Source organism: Phyllostomus hastatus, unplaced genomic scaffold, assembly GCF_019186645.2.
Source record: "Phyllostomus hastatus isolate PE091 unplaced genomic scaffold, TTU_PhHast_1.1 phas_contig_86, whole genome shotgun sequence".
Lineage (NCBI taxonomy): Eukaryota > Metazoa > Chordata > Mammalia > Chiroptera > Phyllostomidae > Phyllostomus > Phyllostomus hastatus.
Window position 1 is genome coordinate 79,279,709 of NW_025333977.1, and position 20,034 is coordinate 79,299,742.

Here is a 20,034-nt window from a genome sequence, read left to right on the forward strand (position 1 = left end):
TCTGGAATTTAGAAACTCTTAATGAATGAATGTTATAATTTACATATATATAAACATAACATTTACATATACATAAACAATATATTTGTTTACATAAATACAATAAGAATCTGATTTCTTTATAACAGGACACATAAAACTAGTTTCCAATTGTGGTTTTATTAACTAAGACTTCAACTGGAATGTCATGTCTCAGAGAGAGACATGCCTAGACACTGGATTACACCAGAAAACTTTAACAAATGAAGATTGACTTTGAAGCTAATAAAAGCCCCTTGGAGAAATGCCCTGGTATACTGCTTATTCATAAAGTTCATGGCAGTCTTTCCAGGTTAGAAACAACAGTTGCTTTCCTGGGAGTTGGCAAGGAACAAGCTCAACACATCTGGGAGGATCTCAAGAAATTGAGGAACTCACCTGAAGTTATAGTTATTGTAGTCAAAGCCTGATGGCAACTGGGTGGCTTGGCTTTTTTGCTCTGTGGTACTAACTGAAGCTCAATCTGGAAATTTCTTACATGATTCCAGCGAAGTACATTGAATAGATCATATAGATCAATTGCTATTCCTATTATGTTTATGCAAATAGTCAGACCAAATTGAAACAAGGTTTAATGCAGTAAATGAATTGATCTTGATTTGGTTCTTTGATAAATAGAGGGTAGTATTAAGGAGAGAAATTGTGTTTCAATAGACCCTATAATACACAGTTATAGATAGATATTAAGCTCTACTTCAGTTAATTGTCTTCAAAGCTTTATTTTTCACTTATGGATGACAAAATCAGAGCAAGGACAATAGACCAGGTGCAGAAGGTCACCGAGGTGGAAAGCCTCCAGTGACTAGCAACAGGAATGGGAAAGATAAATAGACATATATGCAGATGGTGAAATGGAATGGTGAATGAGGAGGTCACAAGCTCCTCTAGATACCTCCCCACCCATTATTATTTCCCCACAGGTGCCCTAGGTACAATTGACAGTAGAAAACAAGTTGGTTGACTTTTAGTAGACACAGGAGCTATGTACTCTGGATCAAACACCAGATTGACTAAAAAATAAAAATAGAAAAACATAAGCCTTGGTTGTAAGGTTAAGAAAAATGCAGCAACAAGCCTCCCTTCAGCTTTTGGAATGCCTTTCAGAGTTTACAGTTATCACATGGCTTCCTCAGCTTCTTCTATTTGCCTGAATGTCCCATCTCCCTGCTAGGATGGGACTTGCTCTGTAAATTGTCCACTCAAGTAACCTTTTTTTCCTGAAAGTCAACATTTTCACCTGCAGGTCCCACCAGAACACGCACTTGAACTCCAGATGTTTTTAACCTGTACAGGGGTTAAAAATGGAGGAGAATTATTCTGTCTTTAGATCTACAAACAAGTAAGTAAAACTGTTTTGGGCAGGTGGGACTCCAGGGTGAGCAATCAATTTTCACACAAATGGCCTGAGAGCTTTCCAGAAAAATCCCAGACAGTGATGAATATTTTTTTAGATGTACTCTATTACCCTGGTGAGGGGCTGCTGTGCATCAGCATGTACTTAGCAATCTCTCTAAGACTTTAATCACCATAGCCAATGAAACCACCACCTCACTTGCTAATATTCAGGAATCTCTGGACACTCACACTAAAGTTGTCTTAAGTAACTGAGTTGCCTTAGACTCTATATTAGCAGAACAAGAAGAAGTTTGTATGACCATCAACTCCTCTTGTTGTACTTACATTGAAACCTTAGCTCAGGAGGAAATAATCATCACCAAAATCAGGCACCATGTTCCCTGGCTTCAACAAAAATTAGGCTATTGTACCCCTCTCTTTGGGAAAACTGGAGATTGATTTGTGAGTCTATTTTCATGTATACCACAAGGACTCAAGATCATGTTAGGAGGACTTGAATTTAGGTTTAACCATTCTTTTATTTATAATGCTTGTTTTTATTGTTTTGAAGCTTTTTTGGCTTGTTTTTCCCACACTTGAAAAATTATATCTACTTAAGAGATGCCTGAAAAAAGTATATCTGCTTTTAACTCACGAGATTTCAATTTACAACAGGCTAAGGTTTTTTTTCCCCCCAGAAGACTCAGAGGACATCAATAGCTCCATAGATATGAAGGAAAAATTGACAGTAGAGAATTGTAACAGTGATAAACATAATATACTGATCAGGTGGTTATTATAAAATAGGCTGTACTAACAAACTCATAGAAGATCCATCTATTAAAAGTTTCATTAAAAATACTTTATAGACATCAGTTGTTGCAACTCCAGCTTAACCAAGGCATGACGCTGGTGACAGGAAACTGGACAGTCACAAGCGACTCATATCTGAACTACCAGAAATGTTCCCTGCACATCCTGTTCCCAGATATGAGCAGTGAACCTGCAGATAGAGGATGAAACTACAGGATGATACGCATGGAGATAACATTGAAACCTCCCAAGAGCAGAGCTGAGAAACTACACATCACCAGAAATTCCTTAATTCCCCTCTTTCCCTGGCTGCCCTGCATAAACTAGCCACGATTCCCAAGATGCTAAGATGAGCTTTGAGATGAGAGTCCCCCATCTTCCAGGTTGCTGGCACCTGAATAAAACCATTTTTCTTTTACGACAGTAACTGCCTCTGAAGTATTGGCTTTTGAAGCAGTGGGCAGCCAGACCTGTGCTTGGTTACACTACTATTAATAATAACAACAAATAAATAAATACCTTTTGGGTGAGAGAGAGATATATATATCAGATCTATTCTAAAGTCATTGCATGAACTAATTTTATCGTTAAACAACATTGTGAGAAAGGAATAATCATTTTCCCCTGAGGAAAATAAGAAACTGAGTAACTTGCCCAAGGTCACACAGTAGAGAATTTGAACTGATACTCAGGCAGTGAAGCTCTAAGGCTTTTTAATATTACATCTGATAGCCTCCCTATGTGCATCTCCCTGGGATGTTAGAAGTAGAGTGGCTGACTAGTATCTGTTTTGGCTCAGATACCAAAGGGTACAAATTAAGTTAATTATGGTAGGATCTGTTGAAACACCCATGGGGAGAAAAGTGGCTCTTATTGTAATGAACCTACACAGACACCAGATTTCTTTAGTTCAGTTCAATCTAAATCCAACAGCAAGACCATCCACAAAATTATTCTTTCTTTTTCCTCCCTTCCATTCAACAGATACTTATTGGTTAATGATAATATAAAAGAAACTGTACTGGACATTATATGAATCTGAGACATGTCCACAAGAATTAAAATAATATGATATAATATTATAATAATATAAAGTAGAAGTAAATTATAAAATTTGCCCAATAGTTTATAAAACCATCAATTATATTATTGTACTCTTTGTCATTTGATCTGCCTCCATTTCCTTCTCCATATTCCCTCTTCTAATATCCCTGTCTCTATCCACATTTTCATTACTTTCTTTTTAGTACTTCTTTTTTCCTTTTGCTCATGTCTCTTTTGTATTTCCCTTATTTGCCTGCATTATTATCTGTTAGCTAGCTACACCACATTCAAAACAATGTGGGGATAAACTATTTTGTTTTAAAATACTAAGTTCTCCTGAATTCATTTTCTTTTTACCATCCACTTTATCACTGCTCAATTCAGACCTTCATTCTCTGTTCTTACTAAATTTCTCCTTATAATTCTCCAAAATTCCCTGACAATTCATCCATCATCACCTTCACACTATTTTCTGATTTTTCTAGCAAACCAAACCAACTTTTGTCATTTCCTACTTAAAATTCTTCATTTGTTTCCATGATCTACAAGATACAACCTGAAATTCTTTACAAGGTTTAAAAACACCCTGCCTACACATCTCTATTTTCTCCTAATTCTTTGGGTTTTACCCTCCAGCTGCACAGAAATTCTAGTACTTTCCAGGACACATCATACACTATCATGCCTCTGTAACCTTCCATCTATCATTCTCCTATTCCCTCTGCTGCTTTTACCCCATCTGTATGGAAAAATTACTATTCATTTGTTAAGATTATTCAAACATTTTCTTTGTTGTTAGGACTTTCAAGTTGTTTAAGCATATGTGGGACTTATCCTCTTCTCTCTCCTGTACTGTACTATTCTCCATTATTTGCAAGAATATTATGGTTTGGAAAGCAAGGACTTGGGCTTTTCCATTCCCAATAGCTAACATAGACTCCAGCACATAGGAGCTCAATTATCTTTCTTAAATTTAACCTACCCTTTTATTTCTTTTTGTTGCTGAACACTTTCTTGTTTACTTTTTATTTTTTAAATTAAATTTACTGAGGTGACATTGGTTAATACAATTATATAGGTTTGAGTGTATAATTCTATGATATGTCATCTGTATATTGCACTATGTGCTTACCACCCAAAGTCGAATCTGTTTCCTTATCTTCTATCACCATATATTATTTGAGTCCCTTTACCCATTACAGCCCTGCTCCCACTCCTTTGTTCCTGGTAATCACCATAGTTGTCTGTGTCTGTGAGTTTTTGTTTGTCTTGTTTGTTTATTGCTTTTAGTTCCCTTTTATTTAACCTACCATAATGCTATGGCATAGCTCTTCTTTCTGCTAAATATTAGTTCCAAATATTCTTTGGAACCCTAGTGCTCTACAAGAGTTGTATATTATAAATGGAGTTAGACTTTATTTAGATAGCTATGTGCAGTATATGTTTGTTTTCATTGTAAGTTTATGAGACAAGTCCAATTATTCTTTCCCCCAAATAATCCTCTTATCTTTTAGCTTCATAATGATTCTCAAGTGCATTCAAGATCTGTAAAACAAAATCACAAAAATTAGAAATTTCTATTTGTTTTTGCCATAATCTAGATGAGGAACATAAACAATAAATCATATGTATATATGACTAAAACACCTATATGATTTCCTCCAAATTTACTTATTTCAAACCCACAAATCTAGATTATTGCCAATTAAAGGAACATATTTTGCTCATTTTCCTTATTTTTTATTTACATTAATTGATGAATTGATGTTGGCTCTGTGATTTTAAATACTTTAACTTAGAGAAAATAACTGGTACAAGGGAAGGTTTTGAGAACCAGTCTCAGAAAAATAGAGCATCAGTCAAGGTCTAATCAAGAACACAGAAAACATACTATGTTTCTGAGGGAACTTAATAATAGGGTATTGTTATACCAGGGTTCAAATGGGAGTCTCCAGACCAAAAAGTGTAACATAGGTCATACAGATATATGAGCTGTAGGAATATATTAACACCTTTAGAGCTATGGGAACAAAGGGAAAAGGTTGGATGGATTATTAGAACTCAGAAGTCCAGGGAAGGGATTCTACTCAGCTAGGAAATGGACCTCTGAGAAGTGGGTACAGCTGGGCTGGTGCTGATATCTTTGAGGGGTCATGATGAGTTTGGTTCTTAGAGTGTACAGCAAGTGGGAGGCTGGGACCAACTGCTGATGACAGGGTCAAGGGCTTTTACTGCTGAGGTGATACTAATAGGAACAGGAAGCAAATAGAAAGGAACAGGTATCTTCTTTACTCTTGCCTTCCACCTTCCCTCCAGTGACATCTATTGATAGCACAGCCCCCAAATCACAAACCCAGTGTATGGAAGTGTAAATATGGACGGGAAAGATAATAGCAGCACTAAAATAAATGAAGTCTATAGACTTAAGCAATAGTCAGTATAATCATCTTCCAGTTTAAAAAAAAACTCAACATGATCATATACTCAAGACCTTAAAAAATTAATATTCTTCTTTTGAGTTTATCTGCCACCAGACATGCATCTCAGTATGCTGTCTCTATACTTATCATTTAATCATACAATCTGGGACTTATATGACAGATACTGTTCTAGATGGTTGGGTTTCAACAGTGAAAAAATAACCCACTCATCCTTGTGGAACTTTCATTTTAGCAAAGGGAAAACAGACAATAAATAAATATACATACCAGGTCAAATGGTGAGTGCACTGGAGAAAAATAGAACAAAGTAAGAGGGGATAGGGATTGAGATGAGGTGGCTCTTTCATACGGGATGGTCATAAAAGATCTTGAAGACACAGTGAAATTTAAGCAAAGATCTCAAGAAATATGAGGAAGTAAACAGTATAAATCTATGGGGGTAGAGAGATCTTTTCAGTAGGAAATAGTTGCATTTGATAAACGTGTGGTTGGTAAAGATTTGTAAATTGGTAGACTTTTTTGGTGGGTTTGTCGTTTGTTTTTTTTAAATATTTGCGTAGCTCTGCTTTATAAGACTATGATTACAGCCAGGTAAAATCAAGTTATTATCAAATATAGTACCAAGTTCAAACATTCCACAAAGCACTGCTCATCTCTTTCATATAGGGAAAAGCTATACTTCATGTAGCAGGTTATAAAAAATTTGCTGATGGTAAGCGGAACTACCTAGAGTACATAATGGCCTACCTATACTATAAAATACTCCCTTTGCTTCAGAGTCAGCTATGAAATTCTAATAATAATTTTAAACCTTTATTTTGGATTATTTGAATAAATGTAAAATGCCCAACATTGTATATAATTACTTCTTTGTTAACATGTCAACCTTTGTTTCTTAGTTAAGAGTTAATGAACCTCAATAATTGGCCAGCAGTCTTTTGAGGCAGAAAGTGGGGTGGATATCATCAGTATTCTTAACCCAAAACAAATGAAATATTTTTGACATTAGGATCATGTTGCTCTTTATTCAGATATTTTTTCTTAGAAAATACATGCATACTTTGGATCCAATGATACCCCAAATATTAATAAGTTAGCTATAATTAAGTAGTCCTTCAACCAGTTTGTCCCTCGAAAAATAAAGGTAAACTTGTCTTTTAAGTTAGACAATTAAAAATGGTGTAAAGCCAAGTAATGCTCTCATATTAAAGGTTTTTATACAATCAATAATTCTAGTCCTTGAAAAAAAGCTATACAGCATAATATAAAATCTTTTTCTCTAGCTATTAATAATTTCCAAGAGGAAAGCTTGGGGTGGGTATGTCTTTACTTGAGGAGAACGTAATTTGAGACTGGACACTTAGGAAGTAGAAATTTGAGTTACCTCAGCAAATTTGTTTTTAACTTAAGAATCTCAAGAGGTTAGTGGTGCACAGTGGAAAGCAAAAACTTGGTTCTGACAGAAAAACCACCACATGGATGGTAGTTTTTGCACTTAACCTCTGTGCCTAGGTTCCTCCAGCTGTCAAATAGGAATAATAGTAATTGTTACCTTGTGTGAGAAGAGTGTGCTTTGACATCCTTGGCTGAAGATGCTATATCAACACAAATTATTATTATAACATAATGCTTGTATGCACATAAAACACTAGCACAGCGCTCTTTTAATGCTTATATAACATCTATAAATACTACTCTTCCAAGCTCTCTCTTCTCTTTAGGTCAGAGAATATAATCATAGCATGCCACTAATCCATTTCTCAAAATACGGAGGATATATATTTCTTAAATCTCCGCATCATCCTTTTGAGAAGCACTAAACCAGCTAATCCTTCGTGGTCTCCATGGCAATCAAACAGTGGCCCCCGTATTAAGCCTTTGGCACCGTTTCAAATGTTGGCTAAATTACTTTTTCTGGAGACTGGAACCATTAGGGAATGGCTGGGGGATAGGGAGACGATGAAACTGGCTAGAGACATTGAATTTTTGGTTAACATTTAACTGAGTATCAACAACGTATTAAAGTGGCTATCTTAACAGATAATTAGCTAGTCGCTGCGCAGTTGACTCTAAATTTAGCAGTAAAATTAGGTTTAGGGAATGCAAAAAAAGAAAAATAAATTTCCTCAAGGGAAATGGTAGTGTCAGCAGAGCTTAGCAATGTCACAATAGCTACATTTCGTCAATTATGATCATCATCATCATCAGGGAATTTCCTGGAGCGTACGCAGGGCAAGGTTTAGTCATAAATGCACCCTGAGAATAGGTAATGGAAAGGAATGGCTACTGGAGACAGGCTCAAGGAGAACGGCAGAGGCAGGCAGGGGTAGAGTGGAAGAGAGATACGGGGGTGGAGGAAGAGAGGTTCTAAACTAAGAACTAGGATGGGAGGCAGAAGTTAAAAAAATATATGGGCAGAAGGGTAGAATAGTATGTAGCCTAGAAAGCGAGTAAAACACTGTCAGTGGGTGGAGGGTGGGAGATCCTAGTGATTGAAGAGGAATGACAGTGTGATCTTGGCGGCAGGCAATCATTTAGTTTAGCTGAGACAAGCGGCTAAATCCTAGTTCGGCTTTCTTATCGGAGCGTGCCTGTGCCTATTGGCGGAAACGGCAAGATTTAACTTAAAATTAATGGTGTCAAGACAGGAGGACTTGTGTCTTTTGCCTTCAGTCCCCCTCAGGACAGTTCAAACTGTCCACCACTCCGGAAGAACCGCCGGTGGCTATGCCTCCAAGGTCAGGCCACCAGAACTGTGCGAGGCGCGCGGATGAAGAGGACAGGGCGAGCAGCCCATCTGGAGTGAGGGAGGGTCGTGGTGGACCATAGACGCTCTTCTTAAGGGCAAAGGTTGAACACTTCCCAAGGTCGCTTTCCTGCAGTAAATTCAAAGGAAAACAAATAATGAGAATAAAATTACACGTGCGTACATGCAAATGAAACAAAACCAAAGAAAAACACCACCGCACTAGAGGCGCTCCGATGGGGGAAATCCATGGCCTCCTGTTGCCAGTCGCCAGGCGAGGACAACTGACAGCCCGGCAGCTGGGAGAAGCGAGAAAGGGAAAGCAAACCTTCTGGGGTCCCTCTTCTCGCCCAGCAACGCAGACCCTTCCATCGAGCCGACCGCCCAGTGAAAGAAGCAAGGAAAATGCTCGTGCAAACGTGCCTCACCGGGCTGGGGGGAAGTGGGGCTGGAAAAAAGGGAGGAATTCGGAGAGCAAAGCCGTCCCGGGAAGCAGGAAGGACAAAGTCTCTCAGCCCCTTGCGCCCGTGGCGAAGAGATAAATGACTAGTCCAGCAGGCTGCGTCCAGCTTCCTAAGTAGGCAACGGAAGGGGTAACCCCATCTTGCCTTCCCCTTCCAACACCCTCCCAATCCCAAGTCCCCGCCTGAGGGAGAGCGTTGCCCGAGGGAGAGCGCTGCCTGGGTGAGCCCAGCCACGACCCCAATTGTCCCGCCACCGCCCTCCGCCTCCGTCTGCGCCTGGGCAGCGGTGGACCCACGAGGGGCGGGGTGGGCGAGACCATTGGAAACTCTTGGAAGGGGGGTACGTCTATGGAACGAGGGGCGGAGCCTACTAATCTATTCCAGATTTTTTTGTCCTTTTTAGAGCCTTGCTCAGGGAGAAACCCCGTTATCAAAGCGGAGAGAAGAGATTTCTGTGTGTGTGTGTGAAGGGGGCGGAGCTTGTGTAGGGGAGCCGGGTGGGAGGAAACGCGGCAGGCAGTCTGGGATCAGACGGGAGCAAGAGTTGGCGTGGGGCGGGCGAGTTCCTGCGCCCGCTCAGAGGGTCGGCTTCCTCTCCCCCTCCCGCACGGGGCGGGGTGGTGCGTTCCGAGTTCCCAGGAGTTCCAGGCGGGCGGGAGCTGGGGGAGGGGAGTGGCGGCGGCGGCGGCGGCGGGCGGCTCCCGCCTCAGCTTCGGCAGTGGCGTCGGCGACGGCGGTGCCGAAGCAGCCGCTTGCACTCCGCTCAGTGTCAGCCGGCGGCGGAGGTTCAAAAACTAGGAGTTAGGAACGCGCGCGCTAGTCCTTCCGCCACCCTGCCGCAGCCGCTTCAGCCGCCGCCAGGAGCCTGAGGCGCCGGTCCGGGGGAGCCTGTGGGGGCCGACGAGCAAGCCAGCGGGCCGGGGGGAGGGTGGGGAATGGCGCGGACCCCTGGACCGGCTCCGCTGTGTCCCGTAGGCGGCAAAGTACAACTTTCCTCCGCTTCTCCCCCCGGAGCCGGTCTCCTGCTGCCACCCCCGACGCCACCACCGCTGCTGCTCCTGCTCTTCCCGCTGCTTCTCTTCTCCCGGCTCTGTGGTAGGTGAACTTCGGCGTGGGCTGAGGGAGGCGCGACCGTGGGTCTGGGCGCCTTGGCCGGGCAGGCGCAGGCTGCTCTCCCCAGCGGCTAGGCGGTTGTGTCTGGCGGTTGGCTGCGCGAGCGGGTGCCGCAGACTTTTGTAGGAAACTTTTCCCAGCGTCTCGGGCGAGGGCAGGGCAGGGCCGGGGCTGGGGCAGGGAGAGCAACGCCCGCCGCCCGCTCCGCTCCTCCGCGGCCGCACTGCTCGCCGCGCTGACTTTCGGGGTTCGGAGGTGCTGCTTTTCTGTGCGGACTCCTCCGTGTGTGCTCCGCAGACCGTTACTTCCTCGCTAATTGGAGCCGGAAGCCAAGAGACTGGACTTAAGGGCTGGGTCTGAGGTGCCGGGAAGCACGTTTGTCGCCTCCCTTTTCCCCGGTGAAACTTGAACTGTGAGCCTAAATACCTATAGGGACCAGCGTCCGACGGAATGAAGTCTTCAGGTCCACTTCTCTTCCTTTTCCACCCTGGAGAAGGCACCATGTTAGCCCACCCTGCGGCATCCCCTACAGTCAGTTTCCTTAGTTCCTCCGGCCAGGTTCTGCTCTGGCTGCCTCTGGATGGCTTTGTATTGAGCCTGTCTCTGCCTTCGTTTGTGGGACGTCTCTCGCACTGCCAGTCTTTATTTTTGCAAGCACTGTTTGATTTGTGTATTACATACCTGATAGCGTCGACTGTGCCCAGCTCTTCTGATCACAACAAACCTCATGGCTCTTCCCTGTCTCTTCCCTGGTATTTATGGTACAGTTTTCCTTTCACATTTGGGAGCTAGTTAAGTTCTGTTCCTACATGTTGGAAGCTAAAAGTCTACTTGTTAAGGACGGTATAAAAATATCTTTCATACAAGAAAGATGGACGAAAGTGGTCATTAATAGAAGGCGATGATTTGGCAAAATGAGGCCACCAGCTTTTGGGGAATAGCTCAATCTGTTCTTTGGTAATACCGAAACACTGCAGGACCTTATTCATTCGAAGCTTCTTACTTGATGAAGAAGGTGGAGAAGCAAAATTTACGTTTGCTCAAACAGTGGTTACCAAGACTTTTTTTACTAGTATTTAAGGCTACTGTTGGATCTCAGTAATGAAATCTTAAAAGATACCCGAAGTTTTACCAATACTCATTAAAAGGAAAGATGTGTGCGAATTTCTTGGAGAGTGGTTTAGAAGCGACTCCTGTTTGGGGTAGGTGTGTCAAGGTGGTTGGTTATGAGAGAGGCAAACATTTCAAGAGATTGAGTGCCCCTTATAGGCTGCAGTTCACCACTACGTTTCAAGTGATGAAAGTTTCTGATTTACAAAGTACACGATGATAAACGACATGTTGTTTAATCTACAATATTTTGTTTGTTTGTGGTAGCCCCACTCCCCAGGTGTTTGGTTTCACCACAAAATTCTTAATGTTTGTTACTACTTTGAATTGATGCAGGATTCTAGATTGAATTTGTGTACTGTTCTTTCCATTAAGGAAGATTGTCGATTACAGTTGGGTGGGAAAAAAGTGTTAAAGAGTTTTACTATCTTAACCCAGGTTGTGTTAAGGACTGAGAGAATATTATTTGTGCCTCCAATAAAGGCTTAAGTAGCTGGGCAAAAGCCTTATGGAAGACTGAAGTTAGGTAATATGTGCATCTGACATAGAGGAAATAGAATTTGGGTAATAATTTCACAGTTGTGCAAGTTAAGTGTTGATTGCTTTTTGAAGAAACATCGGTTTTCTCATGGAAGAAGAAAAGAGTTTTTAAAAATATCTTTGATAATGTACTGTATTTTAGAGTCCTAAAAATTTAGGCAAATGGACTGTGATTTAGAGGAGATGTAAATTGAAGTTTTTTGTCAACTCTGTTTGTAGTGGTAGAGGCAGGCAGTAGCTTTGTGTTACTGTGCACTGCTCATTTTAACAGCTTCCTTTTTTGGTTTATAGTGTTATAACACCCCAGTTTGTGAACCCTTATGATGAATTTTTTCCATCAACCTTTTTCTATTTTAAATTTAGCCTCTGAGTTGGGTACACTTGTGACTTTTGGATGCTTAGTACATATGGAAACAGAATTTTCTTCATATAACCTGTCTGTTGATCTAACAATAGTACTGCTTACAAGGTTTGACATGTACTAATATGTGAGTAGTCAGTTTTAGAGTTGAAAAGATTTTTAGGCTTATTAGAAATGTCTATCTGATGATTTGTTAATAGAACATTTTTCTTTTGATATAATAAGCAGTTTTTCTTTTTGCTAGTGTTTTTGATCTGTGGCTTACATTTAGCATAGTCTTAACTACCTTCAACCTCTGCAATATCATCTATTACCACAGGTAATTTTCATATCATGTTAATTTAACTGGTAAAAAAAACCTTGCAACTGGTAGACTTGATATTTGAAATTTATAAAAAATTACATCAAATTTGTTTGGGCATAGACATTAGCTGTCTTTTTTAAAGAATTTACAGGTGAAAAACTGCCAGGTTCTGTCATATTTTTTAAGCCTAACAAATAGCTAGGTATGAAGGTTAAAGAGACTAGATTTACAATACGATCTGACTTAATAAACCTCATTTATTTAATTCTAGAATTCCATATTTCTTTATGATCAATTCATAAGTGATTAGCTTTATCTCACTTTTCTTTCCATTTTTTCTTGATGTGGAGAATATTATCAGTGATAGAGAAGCTAGACTATTTGACCTTAGTAAGGTCCTGTTTGAATGTAGGATTTTAGTATTTCCAATTTCAATAAGATTTATAGCTTAAGATGGATGTTTAGAAGATTATAGAAAAGATCTAATGTGATATTGAAGCTTTAAGAGCACTTTCAGTACTTTTTGTATTCGTGGCAGTTGATAGGTACTTGGGGATACAGAACATGAATAAAGCAGAATTCTGTCTTAAAGTATCTTATAACATTGTGGTAGGCATGAAGGGAATAGATGATTATAGGACAGTTTGGAGTTTATGAGGGAGGTCTGCATGAGATACTATGCCCAGAAGAGGGATACCTAACCAATTAGGTAATGATATATAAATATGAACTGAGAGGAGAAAAAAGACCAAAAAACCTACTTTAGAAGAGTAAGTTGAGTCAGATCTTCTCATTGAGATTAGACATTGTGGTATATGGTACAGGTTTGTGCTCTCTCTCTCTTTCTCCCACTTCTCTTCCTCCCTTCCCCCCTCTGCAGTTTATGGTTTAGATACTACATAATTTGATTCTGAAAAAAGACTGCTACTTACTAGATGTGTGATTGGCCAATTATTTAACCTCAGTAAACTTAAGGTTTCTCATCTTTAAAAAAATGATATCACCTTGCCTATAGAGTTCTTGTGAGGATTAAATGAAAAAATGAAATAAAACACTTAGCAGAGTGCATGCAATGTAGTAAACATTCACATGTTAGCACTTAGTGTATTGCGCGTTAAAGTCAGCCAGTCCTCTGTTTGTCATTTTTAAATTCTACCATGATGTCTTGAATAATTGAGTTTTTGAGTTCATTCTTTGACTTGCTGTGTTTGTACTTTACATCATTATTTTAAGTATATAGCCCAGTCAATTCTCTTTAGACATTTGTTAAATTTACTTCAGATAAATGTACGGTGAAATCAACTGTGTAATTGTGTGAAACCTAGTTGACTTTTCCCTTCATGATACAGAATGCATTTTAGAATTTGGCAGTTCCATAAAGTCACTTAGAATGTTGGTGATTATGTTGAAAATGTGGAGTTGAAGAGGGGAGTCTCAATTTCACTCACACTGTATTAAGTTACTTATAGTATTAGCCTGGAGGCTAAAATACGTATTGCACATATGAATCTTTCTACATTCTAAACAAATATAATTGGAAATTGAAACAAACTTAAAAGCAAGCAAAAAGCACATCACCTTTTCTTGTATTTAGCTACAGATCCATAGGAATTGGAAAAAGCTGGGCAATTACATGTATGTTTGTGTGTATTTATTATCTTACCTTGTTTAAGTCACTTAGGCTTACATATATTTTTACATATATAACTTAGTGATTCAACAACTCTGATGTTCATTTTATATTTGTATAGTTAAGGAATAAAACTTATGGCTTATTATAACTATTTGGACTATAAATTATTGAAGAGAAGCCTGCTAAAAAGGAGTGTTTTGACATTTTGTAATTTATTCCTAAAAATGAGTAAATAATATATTGCTGTAGTATATTCTGTAACCTATTAAACTCTTCATAAAAATTGACAAGAAGTACTATATGGTTTTCGAAAGATACAGTATTCAATTAATCATAGTTATTAACATGGAATCAAATAACCCTTAAATCAGTAATGGCATGACTAGTAAAGATGATTTTGTGTGCCAAGAACTGAAATCCAAAATACTTCAAATCATTAATGTACTTTTGATTACCTTTCATATTTTTATCTAAAATTGCCTGTCAAGTCTTGAAGCCATATACTTTCCTAATTTTATAAAACTTGAGATTTTTTATTTTATGATGGCTTTCAACATAGTTTAGTCATCTATTTGAATAAAATTGTTGTGAATCTTTATCAAGGGTGAGCTTTAAGTGTTTTCCAAGTGACTCCTTTAAAAATATATATATATATTTATTTATTTATTTTTAGAGAGGAAGGAAGGGAAGGAGCAAGGGAGAGAAACATCAATGTGTACTGACCTCTCACACACTCCCTATTGGGGGCACAACTTGGGTCGCAACCCGGGCATGTGCTCGGACTGGGAATGGAACCAGCGACCCTTTGGCTCAATGGCTTGTGCTCTATCCACTGAGCCACACCAGCCAGAGTAGTACAAGTGACTCACTCCTTATGGTTTAGGTCACTACTCTAAAATTTTAGTCAGAGCTGCCTTCTGAGACATATTGCAGGTACCATAATTGTTTTAGAAAGGATATTGTATTGCATACTTACACTGTGAATTTTTAGCATCCAGGAGATTGTTTTTCTTGTAACCCTATTGACTACCAACATTCATTCTGCTAATTGAGATGAGGAAAGAAATCTGTTGCATTCTGAGTAGATATTCATAAATTGGAATTTGAGGCATGTGTGTAAACATACCAGCTCATAACTAGATTAAGTGGCTAAGAATTGACAGTATGCTTTTCAACACTATACATGATTATTTTGTTGGTGTAAGATAGTAAATTGTGGCTTTATAAATAGGGCAGTTACAATAGTTAAAAAACTATTTGATTTTCTTCAATTTTATTCATTAAAAATAAAATTAAACTTTTTCTTATTTTAAATAATTTGGACATTATACCTGTTGGCTCTCAAGCCTAAGTTTCTTTGGAAGAAATACATTTTTTAAAGTGGGGAGGAGCTTATAAATCATTCTCCTTAACTAGCTAGGGTCAGCAAAAGTAGGATGTGCAGATGGATTCAAATTATAGTTACTAGGGATTCTTTTCCAAAACAACATTCCAGACCCTACTATGGACTTACTGGATAACCAATTTTGGCAAGAGGAGTGAGAAATGGAGAGTGGGGATTGGACCATTTGTATTTTAAGAGACATCATCAGATGATTCTTTCCTCTAAAGTGCTATTTTTACAGCATTTTTATTTATGATTTGACCAGAAGTGATTGCTCTTCTGAAAGAAATAATACTCTACTATTTTGTTCACGTGTCCCCATATGTGTCGCATGGAGTAGACACTCAAGTTGCTTTTTTTTCTTCAAATTTCTTTATTTCAGGTATTTAACATCAAAATCAAATTTAGTTTAAACCAGCACTGTTTAACAGAAATAAAATGTGAGCCACATAATTTTGTTATCCTGATGGCACATTAAAAAAGTGAAAGAAATGGATGAAATCTTAATATTTTATTTAACATGACATAACCAGAATATTTGAGCATGCAGTTAATATTTTAAAATTGACATACATTTTCTTTCATAGTAAGTATTTGAAATCTGGTATGCATTTTATACTTACAGACTGATATTTAGACTAACTATATTTCATTTGTTCAGTAGTTAGTTGTGGCTGGTGGCTACCATGTTGGACAGTGTAGGTTGAAACTATCGTTTCTCTGAAGTACGTTGTCCTTCTCTGGTCCTATAAAGCCTAAAATGACATTATTCTTCCTTCCTCTACCTACTCCAATTTTGAAGTGCCCAGTTTAAGATTAATTTTCTCCGTAAACCTTCTATACTATATTGTATATAATTAATTATATACTGCAATTAATTAGTATCTAATTATAAATTGTTTTGTGATGTGTGCTCTTCACATTAAAGACTTTGTTTCAAGCTTCATTGTATGTATCATAGTACATATCACAGAATAAACAAATTGTTTTTTAAATTATATTGATTTTAGCATTTGCTTTCTCCCATTGTAATTGTTTAAGGAATTGACTAAATGGTGTCAGATAATACTTGGTTTATGATTTTGTCTCCCATGTTGAAATAAAATAAAAAATAGAGTAATAGCTATAATAAATGACTATAAAAGCATTTCTGAATTGTTTTATTTTCTATCTGATCCTAGATATCTCTGAGATCTTTGGTCTCTGGAGGCCTCTCCTGTTCTGTGTTTAACAGTCTGACATGTGGTCACTGGTGGGAAATGCTTGCAAATTCTCTTCCTTTTTTCATGCAGTATTTAGAGCAGTGTTTGCCAAAGCATTTCAGTGGAATACTAGTCTGAGAAGATATGTTTTTGGAACAGAATACCATGGTTGAATACATTTGGGAATGGGAAAAACTGACCATATAGCCCCCTCATGGAAAGTCACTATGTACATTAGTTTGTTAATGGTCTAAGAAATTCTTCAGTAAAATATTCTGTTTTACAAACTAATTAAACAAATTATTTTGTATGTGTGTAATATCTGTTATGTTGCAGACTGTATATTGTGCCAAACACTCCCTAGGAAATATATCCTTAGAAAAGTTTGTACACTTGTTACTATTCTGTCTTGATATTATTCCTGTTCCTATCTGCCAAGATGGGTGAAAATACACACATTCACACACACATGTTTACTTAAACTAGAAAAAGTTAATGGATTTTAAATATGTTGCTTGATGAGATAGTTTTTCATTGGTTTTTCTTTTTCTAAAAATTCTCTTTGCATTTTTAATTCTGTTTACTCATCATTGTCTTACCCATTTTGAATCTGAAATGTTTGCAAAATTGACCTAAAATGAATTCTTTGGTATTGCAAAATCATCTTTGTTTTATTTATCCCAGGATAGATGCAGCTTCTGTGAGGCATACCTCACTTGATGTACAAGATAACTCACTCGGGGTTTGAGTTTTAGGAATAAATTGAGTAAATTTAAGATGGCTAATCTATTTTGTAATGAAAGTATAACAGTGCTGTTACTGGCAAGGATAAGAGAAAACCCAGAGACAAATATATAAACATAGGTGCACACAGCTAGGACTCAACTCAGTGTTTAAGAATATTCTATATAATTAAGAGTTTAATTCTTCTAATGGCTTCAAGTCAGAAAAAAATCAAAAATATTAATGAAATGTCAGTATTGGTAAACTGATAAAATTAATTTTGTAAAGAACTATTTCTGTAAATTATCCATGACAGACATGATTGTTATTACTGAAATATCTCAGGCCATCATTTTTGAAAATGACTAATTTAGTCATAGCTACTATGGGACAGATTAACTTTCATTTCACAAGTGTCTTGTCATTATGAACTTGAAATCCCCTTCTGATTTTATTTAGAGACAATCATTCATGACTAAAAGTCAGTTTAATACTAAGACAATAAACTGTCTAGTTTTAATGTGCTCAGAGGTACTCTGGTTTCTTTACTTTAAATGCAAACTTTTTTTTTAAAGAGCTCATTTTTTCCCTTTTTGACTAGATTTAAGTGGAAGAAGGTACATAGCTAACAGTTCTATCCTCACTAATGGCAAAGGGCTGGAACATCATAGCATTTTTCACTACACTATGAGTCTGCATGTGATAATGGGTGTAGCAGCTACTCTAAATCTCTGATTTCTGCTTGTTAAACTTAAAGATGTAAAAAACTACCATCTACAAAAACTTTCACTAACATGCAAATAATTCAGTTATGTTGAGTATCTATTTTTATAGTTGTTTCCCATTCCTAAGCAATTCTGAGATTACATATATATGATTTTGATGATACAGTGTCATTTACCTAGTTCATAATAGAACCAAAATTAATATTGAAATAACAGTAAGAACCTCCTATTATCTTTCAAGGTGTTACCTTCTGTTTATTGTACACTAGTACAATGATAGAGAATTTATTTTTTATCTTGTACAGGTAGGATAGACCCTACAGTTGACTGATTTTGAAAAACAGAAGGCATATCAAGGCTAGAGTTAGTAATACTAACGAAGACATCTGTTATTTCTGAGCAAGAAATAAACTTTAGTTAGACCATTGACATTCTTTTCTGTATTTAAGATAGGTTATTTTTACATCTTTTGATGGAAAGACACTTTCAACTTTTAGATTTGTAAACCAATTTGCAATTATGGCTGTTTTGAAGTCATGAATCATTTATCAAACTTATTTTTTCAATTGTGTATAAACAGATTAAGCATTGATACATATACATTTTTTGTTGTATTTATAATTGATAGTGAAAATGTTTAAATATATGAGTAGTTGGTGAAATTTGTATACCAGCAGGCTAAAAGGTCTGTATTCTAAAAGCTTTAATCATAACAGCATTTGTTTAAAAAAACAAACAAACAAAAAAAACCCAAATCTGGTTTCCTAAGAAAACATTTTTCTTTGAGGATACTACTGCTGCTTTGCTGCCCTCTACAGTCATCTAAACTAGACACTAAATTTTTCTCCTGTCAGATGATTAAAATACTTCCTTGGCTTGTGAGCTTCAAATCTTAGGAGTGGTTTGAGTAATATTTACTGTTAAAATATCATAATGTTTAGTTAGTCACAACAGTCAATCTCTGCCTGTAATAAAAAAAAATAAAAGGTTTAGGAATTGGGGCAGGAAGTAGATTGGGGACTATTGAGAATCAAACAGGAAACAGGTGATAGAGCACCAACTAAGTGCTAGGTGGTATCCTCTTTTTCAACTACAGTTTCAACTACAGTTGAAAAAGAGGATACCATAGTGGCTGCCCTCAAGCTTATAAACCCCAATAGTAAGGCTAATGCATTTAAAAATATATCTGTAAAAGACATTTGTAACAACATACCAAGTAGTATGATATAGCCTTTAAAAAAAGCTAAGTAATGCTTGGAAGGGTTAAGGAAAGCTAATTAGAGAAAAAATTTTGAGCTGTGTCTTCAAGAATAGATTAAAGTTCAGACAGATAAAACAGTTTTTTCAAACAGAGAAGAAAATATTTGTTAAAACACAAAGCATCTGTTACCCAGAAAGGACTATCTAGGCTCCTTGGAGTCTTTGCCCTTAAGAAATGTAATATTTAATTGTTAGGAGATTTGGAATTAGAGAAGTGTGTGCATGTCTGTTATAATCCCTGTTACTAACCTCTCTTAAAATGTTTCATCTGTAAAATATACAGAGTTGCTGTGAAAATTAAATGAAATCCTTATGAAACTGCTGTAAAGTGCTTTACAAATACCACTAGCAATAATACAAGGGAAAATGAACTGTCTTAGTTAGAAATATAAACAAAGTGTTGTGGGATTATAGAAGAAAGAACAGTTTAACTGGGAGTGGAGGAAGACTTAATAGAGGACCTAAATTTTCTAGCTTATTATATTAAGTGCTATATTGAAGAATTTACTCAAATTCGAAGGATAAATACTGGGTTGGCCAAAACATTTGTTTAGTTTTTTCCATAACATAAAAAAGACATTTTCCACTTTAATTAATAACTATATTCATTTGGATAGTTTGAGTATGTCTACTATCTCCCATTGTAGTATAACATTGATCTCAATTAATGTCTTGATTTGATCACTATCAACTTAACAGGTCTACCTGACCATGAAGCATCATCCAGCAAGAAATCTCGAGCATGAAACTTCACAAAACATTTTTGACATGTTCAATCAGTCACAGTGACTTCTCTG

The 20,034-nt window shown here is 37.5% G+C and overlaps 1 protein-coding gene across 4 annotated transcripts in view; it reads left to right on the top strand.

The window, feature by feature from the left end:
• The first annotated feature begins 9,391 nt into the window (after window positions 1–9,391).
• NECTIN3 (nectin cell adhesion molecule 3) overlaps window positions 9,392–20,034 on the top strand; it is a 125,392-nt gene continuing 114,749 nt past the window's right edge. For all 4 annotated transcript variants that reach the window (XM_045851507.1, XM_045851508.1, XM_045851509.1 and 1 more), the window contains exon 1: window positions 9,392–9,977. In XM_045851507.1, the coding sequence (XP_045707463.1) occupies window positions 9,818–9,977 (160 nt within the window). In that variant the 5' untranslated portion in view covers window positions 9,392–9,817. The remainder of the gene's footprint in view (window positions 9,978–20,034) is intronic.